The sequence below is a fragment of the Myotis yumanensis genome, unplaced genomic scaffold (assembly GCF_028538775.1).
Source record: "Myotis yumanensis isolate MYYU_CA2020_CCGP unplaced genomic scaffold, mMyoYum1.0.hap1 SCAF_10, whole genome shotgun sequence".
Classification (NCBI taxonomy): Eukaryota; Metazoa; Chordata; class Mammalia; order Chiroptera; family Vespertilionidae; genus Myotis; species Myotis yumanensis.
The window spans coordinates 17,593,401-17,605,275 of NW_027223761.1; the positions used below are offsets into that span (position 1 = coordinate 17,593,401).

General features: G+C 54.5%; 1 protein-coding gene across 1 annotated transcript; it reads right to left on the reverse strand.

Moving 5' to 3' along the window:
* Positions 1-373: 373 nt before the first annotated feature.
* On the reverse strand, positions 374-5,226 carry C1QTNF4 (C1q and TNF related 4). Its single transcript, XM_070428005.1, has 2 exons — positions 4,336-5,226; positions 374-1,509 (listed from the first exon to the last, which is right to left on the reverse strand). The coding sequence occupies exon 2, from the start codon at positions 1,502-1,504 to the stop codon at positions 497-499; it is 1,008 nt and encodes a 335-aa protein (XP_070284106.1). The 5' UTR covers positions 1,505-1,509; positions 4,336-5,226; the 3' UTR covers positions 374-496.
* Positions 5,227-11,875: the final 6,649 nt, after the last annotated feature.

Genomic DNA, 11,875 nt, shown 5'->3' on the forward strand with positions numbered 1-11,875 from the left:
CCATAAAGTGTTCTGTTCTGGCCTCCTGGGTCCTGTCCTGAGCGGGTCGCCCTCCGAATGCGGGCTGCAGGAGGTGGGCACCCAGGTGCCAGCTGCACCCTTCACCCCCGGGCCGGAGGAGGCCTGCCGGTCGGACTCCACGCTCCCAGAGGAGCGGGGTATGGCCGTCAACCACCCGCGGACCGAGAACGGAAGGCCGGCGGGGAGGAGTCAGACAGGGACCGGCCGGAGAGGGACACGCACGGGAGGCCCGCCACGGGTCGGATGTGTCGGATTCAAATTCTCCTCTCCCCTTCCCAGGGCCTGACGAAGCGTGCCCTCTGACCCCTGACCCCCACCCGCCCCCAAAGAGACAAGACAGAGCAAGTCGGACACAGGCGCGGCGCAGGCCCGCTTTATTGGCATCCGGCCGCGCGGGGCGGGCCGCCATGCTCGCCGGCGAATGGCGGGGCCGCGCGGCTCGGCCTGCCCGCCCTCGGCTCCTCCGGGCGGCCGCTCAGAGCTCCAGCGGCCCGGGGCCGGGCGGGCCGGCGGGGTCGGGCTCGGGGTCGGGGTCGGGGTACACCAGGAAGCCGGAGAAGGTGATGTACTTGCCGTGGTTGCTGTAGGCCCCGTAGCCGTCGTGGTCGTGGCTGAGCAGCCACACGGCGTCGCCGCGCCGCAGCGCCAGCATCACGCTCTGGCTCTGCATCTCGCGGCGCCGCGACGCGCCGTCGTCGTAGATCATGGCCTGCACCTCGTCGCGGTTCTTCATCAGCTTCACCGACAGCGTCTTCCGCGGCAGCTTGCCCAGCGTGAAGGAGAAGAAGTAGGCGCCGGGCAGGCGGCAGCGGAACACGCCGGCCTCCGCGTCGAAGTCGCCGCCGATGTTGACGAGCTCCGTGTCGAAGGCGAGCGGCCGGTGCCGCGGGCGGGGGCCGGCGTCCGAGCCCACCAGGCTGCGCGTGCGCGCCGCCGAGAAGGCTGAGCGCGGCTCGGGGGGCGCGGGGGGCGCGGGCGGGCGGCGCGCGGGCGCGGGCGCGTCGGCGTCGGCGTAGACCAGGTAGCCGCTGAAGGTGGCGCCCGGCGCGCCCAGCGCGTACTGCGGGGCGCCGTGCAGCCGCAGCCACACCGCGTCGCCGTAGTCGAGCTGCAGCATGGCGCTCTGGCTGGCGGCGCGCCGCGCGCCGGGCCGCCGCTGCTCGTCGAAGGCCAGCGCCTGCACCTCGTCGCGGTTGCGCACCAGCATCACCGACAGGCTCTTGTGCGGGGCCTTGCCGGCCGTGAAGGAGAAGAAGTAGGCGCCCGGCACGCGGCAGCGGAACCGGCCCGTGGCCGCGTCGAAGTCGCCGCCGATGTTGACGTACACCTTGTCGAAGGTCACCGCCATCTCCGTCTCCGAAGTGCCCTCCAGAGGCGTGGTGCGCGCCGCCGAGAAGGCCGAGCGCAGCTCCGTGGAGCCGGGCGCCGGGCCCAGGGCCCAGGAGGCTGCCGGGCCCAGCAAGCCCAGCAGGAGCGGCAGCATGGCGCCTGCAGGGGGGAGGAGGGGTGCAGAGGGAAGGAGAGGAGGGTTGAGCGCGGGCACCTCCAAATTCCCGGAGCTCTGGACCCGGAGACCGGTTCTCTTCCCAGCCCTGCCCTTGATGCGTAACTAGGACTCGGTTTCCCATGCACTTGGGTGAGATCAGTGATTTGCAAACTGGGGCAGTCTCGCCTGGAGAGCTTATTCACACAGACATGGTTGGTCCTCATCGCCAGAGTTTGCATTTAGTAGGTCTAACGAGGCCTGAGAATTTTCATTTTCCAGCGCATCCCCAGGTAAAGTAGATGCTGCTCCAGGGACCACACTTTGGGAACCATTAGATCAGGCCAGTGGTTCTCCAAACTGTTGTTGTTACAAGCACCGGAACCCCTTTCTCAGGTGAAAGCTGGCATACATAGAACACAGATACATGCAGAGTGCTCTGTTTGTGGGAGCTTCCCCTGTCCCCTTCCCCTTGGCACCAGGGGTCCTGGGAACACAAGGGGTGGGCAAGGGGTTTCTGAGTGTCCGTCAGCCTCTGTGTGGCTATTCTGTGGTCTCTGGCTTGCCTTTCACTCAGGCATTGGTTTGCTGTACTGATGCCCTCCGTGATGGCTACGGTTTCAGCCCATCTGGGCAGGAAAGGAAATAGCTACTCCCTGCCCCCTCCCCTGGTCTCTGACCCACACAAGAGTCAGCTTCCACGCTGGGCTTCTGGATTCCTCAGGGGCCCTTCTTGCACTAAAGGGGCGAGAACAGTTGGGCTTGGAGGCAGTTCCCCCCGAGTAACTGACTTCTTCTCTGAGCCTGGGGGCTGGTCACAGGGAAAGGGGAGAGCCCGGAGCTGCTGCTAACAGAGGGAGAGCCACCGTTCCAGCAGGCCTCTGACAGCGTGCGGTAGCAGCTGTGTTCTTCAGTGGTGCAGTGGAGAGGACAGACAGCCAGACCTGGGCTTGGGTCCTGGCTCTACCACTTACGCTGTGAAATCTTAGGCAAGTTCCTTAACTTCTCTGGGCATGGCTTCCTCTGTGTAAAGGGAAGGAAACCTGACTGTGAGAATGTTCTGAGATAACAAGTGTGAACACAGTCTGAACGGCGGTGTCACCCAGGGGTGTAGATGCTTCTGCTCTTGGCCTTGAGAAAAGCAGTCTGAGCAAATACTTGACGTAAGGGGTTAGGGACTCAGTAACTCCTACTCCTGGGAGCTTGGTGAAGGCACTGCTTAACTCAAAGGAGCCATTCTCTGATGGTGGGGTTCCATCAGCTTCCTGGTAGGCATAGGCTTTGGGAATCGAATACCCAAAGGCCTTGAAGTGGAGACAAAGCAGGACAGAAAATGAGCTGGCAACAGCCTAGCATGGGGGCTTCTGTAGGCAATGTCCTGGGAGCGTGTGTCGCTTTATGTCTCTTTGAGACATGGGGACCTGCCAGGTGAAGCCGTACAGATGTGCTCTCCACAGCAAGGACATTCACCTTGGGGAGGTGGGCACTGGAACCTAGCCCGCATTACACTTGCCCGAATGTGTGGGGCTGCTGCACCTGGAGAAAAGTGTGCCTTTTCCCAATCCTCTTAATAAAGACCCCAAGTCCCCAGCCCAGCTGAACACTCCCTCACTCTACCTTTCCTGCTTCCTACAAAGACCCCTATGGGTTAGCCGATACCCTTGGTGGGGAAGAGGCAGGAGGGAACCCATGGCATTTGGAGTGGGGAAGACTGTACCTCAGTGCATTCCCCTTTGAAAAATTCTTTGGAAATATCTGGGCACCTGGCAAACCTGGCAGACAAGTGGGTCCTCTCCCACTTAATAGATGAGAAAAGCCAAGACCCAACAAGAGGACGTGTTTTGGACCAAGGTCCCACATGGAGCACTGAGGCAAGGCTTGAAACAGGGTTTTTGACTCCAAAATCAGTGTGCCCTCCTCTCCACTGCCTTTCCCTCCTAGACACCGCTATTTCCAGACAACCTGTCCTCTGCCTCGGTTTCCCTTTTTGCAAAATTAGGAGGGGAGTCCAGTGGAATGAGTCTTGGCATCAGGGGTGAAGAAAGCAAAACCAAATAAAACCAACCAAACAAGAACTCCCCCGTTTTGCCTTCTGAGAGTGTGGGAGCATCTGAGCTCTTCCTGCCCCTGCTGCTCTCTTAGCTGTCCTGCTACCGGCCCCTGCCCACCCTACCCCAGCCGGCTGGTGCCCGGTGTGTCCAGGACCCCACCTTTGTTCCACCCACCACTGCCCAGTTCCCAGATGCCTAGGTGCCCTCCTTCCCTGAGCAGGCCAGAGGGGGGAGGGGTCAGGTGGGCATCACAGCTGCAGGGAGGGAAATGGCTGCTCCTAGCTCTGTCCAGGTGGAGTGCAAAATAGTCATCTTTAAAGAGAAAAAACTGGGGCACGGATAAGCGGGCAGACCCGGAGCCCGGGACCCACGGGGGAGGTGCAGCGATGGCAGGCTAAGGGGATCTCAGCCCCGCTCCTCGCCCAGCCCGCTCCCCAAAACCTGCCTCCCTCAAGAGCTCCCCTCCCCACCTACCGTGAAGGCTCCCCGTGCTCCCAGTAAGTCCCCCTTCACAGAAGCCTATGAATCATTGCTCATGGGAAAAAATCCCCCAGAAAGGGGCACCCCAGACCCCCTCCCCTCATATCCCCCGCCCCCCAGAGCCTCCTTTATTCATCTTTTCCGAGAGAAAGCCCTTGAGCCTCATGAAAAAGCTCCCAGAGCCTCCTTTCAGGGAAGGACCCGATTTCCACGCGCCCTCCCCGCCCCCGCCCCCAATTCAGGATAAACCCCGCCGCCCCCACCTCCCCAGCCCCCGCCCTCCAGCTGCCCTCACCTCACCTGGCTGAGGACCGGGGTCGGGTCGGTCCGCTCCGAGCCCGCTCGGTTCTGGGCTCCCGGATCCGGGATCCGGGCCGCGCACGGACCGCCCGCGCTGCGGCGGGAGGGGCCTGGCGGGGCGGCGGGGGCTCGGGCAGCTGCTCCCGGGCCGCGGCGGCGGGGTGCGGGGACCCGGTGGGCGCGGGGGCGAGGCGCGAGGGAAAGAGGGCAGCTAGAGAGGGAGCCGGCAGCCGGGCGGGAGGAGAGGCAGGGGCGAGGCGGGAAGGGGAGAGCAGGGAAGCCGGAGGGAGGGGCGCGCCACGGCGGGAAGCCGAGCCGCGGACCCAGGGGCTGGGCACCAGCGCCGAGGACGCCCCTGTGCAGGCTGCGCGGACTCGGGGCCCTTCCTCGTGCGCGACCTCCCTGGAGCTGGCTTCATCCCTCTGGCTCTAGCGTGCAGGCAGCATTAATCCAAGTGAGCAGAAGGGGAAACTGAGGCCTGCGGCAGCGGCCAAACGGGGGGCTGGGGGGTGGCCCAGCACACTCTATAGAGTCTATAGTAATAAGACCATCCTCCTCCCTGGTTGGGGGAGAGGGGACTGGAGCAGGACAGAGACCGGACTGGCCTCGGGGCTGCAAGGACAGTGGAAGGTGAGATTTGGCTGGGGCCGATGTCCAGGCTGAGTGGCACTGGGGGAGGGGGTCTGAGGGAAGAGAAGGTAAGTGGGTCAATGTCGCCAGTATAGGAAGGGCTTAAATCGACCTAATTTTTCTTCCTCGCCTCCAAATCCGAAAACAAATGCCCCCGGTTGGTTAGGGCAGGAGGAGGAAGACACAGCACCCAGACATCACAGCGTCAGCCTCGGCCCCCTGGGGAGGGGTGAGGAAGGGGCGGACTCCTTGGGGCAGAATTGAATTTTGGCTGGAAAGGCTGCTTTGTCGGTGCCCGAGAGAAGGGAGAGGGTTGAGAGGGACAAGCAAAGGATTTGAAGGGCCTGTGTGCAGAGGGACCCTGACAGCCTGCCTAGCGGGGCCAGGGTAGCAGGATTGGGGGTGGGGGGGTGGCCGGCAGGGCTGAGAACAGCTGTCTTCCAGGTCAGCACCCATCAGAGGCCCTTCCCAAGGCCCCACTGTGGGTTTTGACCCCATCCCCGGGAGCCCAGGGAGCTGGACGCTCTTAATCAGAGCTGCTGTTCTCTCGAGACCGTGACCGCGACTGCTGTGGAGGCGATGGCTGCCTGGCACTAAGTACACCGAGTGGAAGGCTTTTCAAGAGCCCTGCTCTGAGGTGCCAGCTGCTGCTGCCGTTCCTGACCCGGCTGACTAGGTGGGAGGCCTGGGCTCGGGTCCTGGCCCTCTGTATGTTCCCTCAGAAGCTTGGTGATCCGTGAAGCCCTCTGGAGCTTTTCGTATGCTACCCCCCAAAACTTAGTGGTCCCAGTTAATTTAATACATGTTAGTCCTCATGACGTCTTCAGGATGTTAGGCGAATGATGAATGACTATGTACCTTAAAGGAAAGGAATGAGCGGAGGCTGGGCATGAGGGTATTTGGGGGCATAGGGTGAAACACCTGTCTAGCCCTGTCAGATCATGACTGTCTCCTTTACCAGCTTGCAAGGCCTATGGAGAGGGCATGAGGCAAGGGGAGGGTGGGATGAACCTCACAGGAATGTAGCAGATGGACTGGGGAAGGCAGGAAACTGACCTCTGGCAGCCTCAACCCTTCTGAGGGCCATCAGCCATCAGCCCCTCACCCAGGCTGGCCAGGCACCCAAGCGGGACCCCCACCCTGATCCAGGACACCCTTCAGGGCAAACCAGTCGGCCCCCACCTGTGCACCAGGCCTCTATTCTATATAATAACAGGGTAATATGCAAATTGACCCTAACAGCAGAGAGACTGGGAATGACTGGTCACTATGACACACACTGACCACCAAGGGGCAGAAGCTTAATGCAGAAGCTGCCCCCTGGTGGTCAGTGCGCTCCCACAGGGGGAGCTCTGTTCAGCCACAAGCCAGGCTAATGGCTGCCAGTACAGTGGTGGTGGTGGGAGCCTCTCCCACCTCCTCAGCAGCCCTAAGGATGTCCGACTGCAGCTTAGGTCTGCTCCCTGCTGGCAAGTGGACATCCCCTGAGGGCTGCTGGGCTGCCAGAGGGATGTCTGACTGCCAGCTTGGGCCTGATCCCCCCCTGGAGCGGCCTAAAGCAGCAGGTGGACATCCTCCGAGGGGTCCCAGACTGCAAGAGGTCATAGGCTGGGCTGAGGGACCCCCCCCAAGTGCACAAATTTTTGTGCACCAGGCCTCTAGTCTATATATATATAAAAGCCTAAGCAACTGTTACAACCGGTTTGACTGGTCACTATGATGCGCACTGACCACCAGGGGGCAGATGTGCAATGCAGGAGCTGCCCCCTGGTGGTCAGTGTGCTCCCACAGCCAACCTTCCTCATCCAGCCAACCTCCTGTGGTCCCCCCCTCTGGCCAGCCAGCCAATTGGGACTGGGGGAGATGGCCCTGATTGGCCCCAATTGCCGGCCAGGCTGAGGGACCCCATGCATGCACGAAGTCGTGCAGCGGGCCTCTAGTTTCTAAATAATGGTGAGGCCAGCTGGTGTGGCTTAGTGGTTGAGCATTGACCTATGAACCAGGAAGGACGTCATGGTTAGACTCCAGGTCAGGGCACATGCCCGGGTTGTGGGCTTGATCCACAGCAGGGGGCGTGCAGGAGGCAGCCAATCAATGATTCTCTCTCATCATAGATATTTCTATTCTTTTTTTTTCATCATAGATGTTTCTATCTCGTTCTCCCTCTCCTTTTCTCTCTGAAATCAATAAAAATATTTTAAAAAATAATGGTGAGGACCTGACCTAGTAAGATGGATGACCCAGTCAAAGGTAAGACTCATTCTAAAGGGGTGCAGGTGACATAGTGGGGGTTTGGGAACAGCATGCTCAGTTCAGGAGGGAAGGGTTTTCCAGGGATGATGTGGCAGGTGAGGTGTGTGGCTTAAATGCTGAGCTAAGGAGCTCAGTTTATCCTGCAGCAGAGGGGAGAGTGCTCAGAGCTGTGTTGTAAGACCACTCTGGCTGCAGAGTGAAGGACTGACAGGACAGAAGAGTGGAGAGGAGGGAGACAATACTGTGTTCAGATGGATCTGAACTGCGCAGGGCTAGTAAGATAGGCAAAGGGAAGAGACAGATGGGAGAGAGGCTGAGAAGAGAGATGCAGATTGACAGGGTGCCACATAAAGTCACATTTTTTTTCTTTTTACACCAAGCAACCTACATGGTTGCCTTTTCACTAAATTTTTAAAATATATTTTTATTGATTTCGGAGAGGAAGGGAGGATAGAGAGATAGAAACATCAATGATGAGAGAGAATCATTGATTGGCTGCCTCCTGCACACCCCCTACTGGGGATCAAACGCACATGTGCCCTTGACCAGAATCGCACCTGGGACCCTTCAGTCCACAGGCCGATGCTCTATCCATTGCGCCAAACCAGCAAGGGCACAAACCCACAATTTAATTAGCTTCCTGGTTTGCCAGGGGATTACAGGGGAATTAACAGACCTCAGAGTCTAGGGACCGTGCTGGGAGGTGAAGGGAAGTTAATGAGAGACAACATGCCCCAGGGAGAAATGAGAGCAGAGGAGTAGTCAGCCAAGCAAAGATGCTGGCAGGAGAAACAGATGTCAGGGTGCTGAGTCTCTGCCTTCCTTGGAGATTTCAGACCTCCAGGGGAGAAAATGGTCAGAGCTCCCAGGTCGGCTCCTGGCCTGATGGGTTGGGTTCCAATTCCCCTGAGTACTGGGAGGGGAAAGCTGGGAGTGGCTTCCAGGATCAAGGTCCCAACTCTCCCTTGGCCTTTTCCCAGAGAGGAACTGAACACCACCACCACCACCCTTTCTGCAGATGGGGAGGTTGAGGCCAGGGATGGGAAGTGACCAGATGTGGCAAACTGCATTTTCCAAGGACAGCTGTGGCAGCATCTCTTCCCACTTCTTACACTGTGACCTTAGGAGAATTTCGGTTCAGTCATAAAAGGTGATATTGTGTCTCTTTCTGGAAACTCTCCCACTTGGAACCCAGCCACCATGCTTGAGAAAGCCCAGGCCACCTGGAAAGTACAGATGTTGTGGCCAACAGCCCCAGTCAGGACCAGCTATTTAACTGGCAAGATCCAGTGCAGAACGAAAATGCAGGCCTCTTATTCAAAAATTAAGAATTTAAGTGGTGCCGAAACCGGTTTGGCTCAGTGGATAGAGCGTCGGCCTGCGGACTGGACGGTCCCGGGTTCGATTCCGGTCGGGGGCGTGTGCCTGGGTTGCGGGCGCGTCCCTAGTGGGGGGTATGCAGGGGGCGGCTGATCGATGTTTCTCTCTCATCGATGTTTCTGGCTCTCTGTTTCTCTCCCTTCCTCTCTGTGGAAAATCAGTAAAATATATTAAAAAAAAAAAAAAAAGAATTTAAGTGGTGACAACAGGGCATTAAACCTAAGTGTGGGGCCTGGTGCAGCTGCACAAGTTATACCCCAAGAACTGTCCCTGATCTCAGCTGAGGTTCCAACATCAATTGCTCACAATACGGGTGAGGAAGCCTTCAAGATGGCTTGGGGCACAGCCACTGTCTGATTGCAACTGCACAAGGGACCATGAAGAGGAATCACATAGCTGAACCCAGTGGCCCCCAGACTCGTACTGAGAAAAATCAACTGATGATTTGTAAAAAATTCCTGAGGAAGAACTTTGAACTATAGCATATATTCCAGAAGTCAAAAAAATGATGGATATGTATTTTATTATACAGCTTAAAAGGAAAACAGTGCCCTGACAGTGTGGTTCAGTTGGTTGGGTGTCAGTCCATGCACTGAAAGGTTTCTGGTTCACTTCCTGGTCAGGGCACATACCCAGGTTGTGGGCTGGATCCCTGTAGGGAGTGTGCAGGAGGCAGCCAATTGATGGTTCGCTCTCACATTGATGTTTCTCTCTTTCTTTGCCTCTCTAAAAATCTTTTAAAAAAGAAAAAAGGGAAAACATGGCAGAAACAAAATAAAAAGACAAACTACAAACTGGAAAACATTTGTAACGCATATCACAAAATTTCTTTAATATACAAAGAGGTCTAAGAAAGACAATTCAGTAGAAAAATGGGTAAAGGATATAAACAATAAAAAAGTATTAGAGTAAGAAAGTTACATTAAGATGCCACTATTTTTTTACCCCTCAGGTTGTCAAAGAGCAATAAAATGTATAACACAATCTGTTGGTAAGGAGGTGGAAAAACTGACACTCATACATTGTTAGTGGTCACAACTGGACAATATCTACCAAATTTAAAATGTGTATACCCTTTCACTCAGTGATTCTACTTCTCAGACAGCTCTTCTTCAGATACATGCCAACACATTTGAAATAAGTTACTCATTCATTGAAGCATTGTTTATAATAGCAGAACACTGGAAATGATCTATAGGTCCAGCAATCGAGGGCCCATTAAATAAATTCTGGCACATATATACAGAATACTGTGCATCCTTTACAAAAGAATGAGGAGTCATTTTGAATAATGATATGAAATAATTTCTAAGATTTACTGATCAGTGAAAAACAAGATGTATAGCATGCTGCCCTTTATGTAAAAAAAGAAAAAGAAAGCGTGCATTTGCTTTTATGTGCATAGAATACATCTCAGAGGATCTACTAGAAACTGTTAACAGCAGGTGCCTCCTGGGAAGAGAAATGGTTATGGGGGAGAGACACACTTTTCACTGTTTCACCCTTTTGTACCTAAAATAAAAATGGGTGGGGAGAACCACTATCTTTTTAAGCAGCTGCTCCATTCCTATTGGCTTCTATTCAACCTGAGGCCGGTTGAAAGCCCTCAGCCTTTTCCCGTATGCATCACTGTCAAGCCAAACTTCCTTCCTCCTATGCTTACGCAGCTGGTTAAAAAGAAAAACCTAGCCAAAACCGGTTTGGCTCAGTGGATGGAGCGTCGGCCTGCAGACTGAAGGGTCCCAGGTTCGATTCCAGTCAAGGGCATGTACCTGGGTTGCGGGCACATCCCCAGTAGGAGATGTGCAGGAGGCAGCTGATCGATGTTTCTCTCTCATCGATGTTTCTAACTCTCTATCTCTCTCCCTTCCTCTCTGTAAAAAATCAATAAAATATATTTAAAAAAAAACAAAGAAAGAAAAAGAAAACCTAAATGCAGGTCTTCACACTTTTGGGGGGGGGGGGGGGGCGGAGACAAAGGGAAGCTCAAGAAATGACCAAAGGAGGCCATTTTTATTCTTTTCAAATAAACAATAAATTTGTGAGAAATTGACAAGACAAAAGAAACTAGGTTTGGGTGCTTAATTAGTGAAGAATCTGAGAATTTGAGCTAATAAATTAGTAAAGAAGTAACAAGGTTTGTTTATACTGTGTTCGGTCACTTAACAACAGGAATACATTCTGAGAAATGTGTCCTTAAGAGATTTTGTCATTGTACAAACATCATAAAATGTTACACAAACCTAGATGGTATGAATGGCTATTGCTAGGCTACAAACCTGTACAGCATGTTACTGTACTGGATACTGTAGGCAATTGTAACACAATGGCATCTGCATTTCACTTCTTTTAAATTCACCCTGTAGGTTTCAGCCACTGTTTCAAGATGCTTTAGAATCTTGATTCAGACAAATATTAGCGTTTGCTCTCAGTAAGTGGTGCCATCTGCAGACATGGTGAGTGCGGCAGGCACTGGTAAGTACTGAGCTGACCAAGTGCAGAGCCTGCAGAGCCCCGAAGCATGGAACTTAAGACGTCTCCAGATTTGCATCACCTGGACAACCAACTGGGGGAGAGGTATGAATCCAGCTGATTGTTCGATCTCTGAGATCAGTTTTCCCAGTTGTCTCCTCAATCGGAGGCATTCAATGTCCAACTGAAAACAAGGTACACTATGTTCAAGGACTTTTCCTAGTGGCCTTCCAAATAAATAATAATTAATTGTGGTTGGTATTATTTACTGTGTCTGTTCTTAGTGAAGGTACCGATTATTTTTCTAGGTGTTCTCAAACTCTGTTTAATATTGTATTCTAGAATAAATTTTGGGGGATTTACCTCAAATGTGCCCACCTAGAGTTTCCAGAATCTATTTTTTCCTGTCTTCTGAATATCAGGACATCTGCAGCCATCCTGCACTGTGCTCCCTTTCCTTTTATCAGCTACACTGGCAACGGTTCTCAGATGTTACCTGCAAAGGTATTTCGGCATCTTGGGATTTGCATCTCATTTTTAAAAAATTTTTAAATATATTTTTTTATTGATTTCTTACAGAGAGGAAGGGAGAGGGATAGAGAGTTAGAAACATCGATGAGAGAGAAACATCGATCAGCTGCCTCCTGCACACTCCCTACTGGGTATGTGCCCGCAACCAAGGTACATGCCCTTGATTGGAATCGAACCTGGGACCTTTACAGTCCGCAGGCCTACGCTCTATCCATTGAGCCAAACCGGTTAGGGCAGATTTGCATCTCATTTTAAATGGCTAGGTGCCTAGGTT

Excerpts from the sequence above, each read along its gene's own strand:
- C1QTNF4 (XM_070428005.1), bottom strand. The coding sequence starts at position 1,504 with ATGCTGCCGCTCCTGCTGGGCTTGCTGGGCCCGGCAGCCTCCTGGGCC.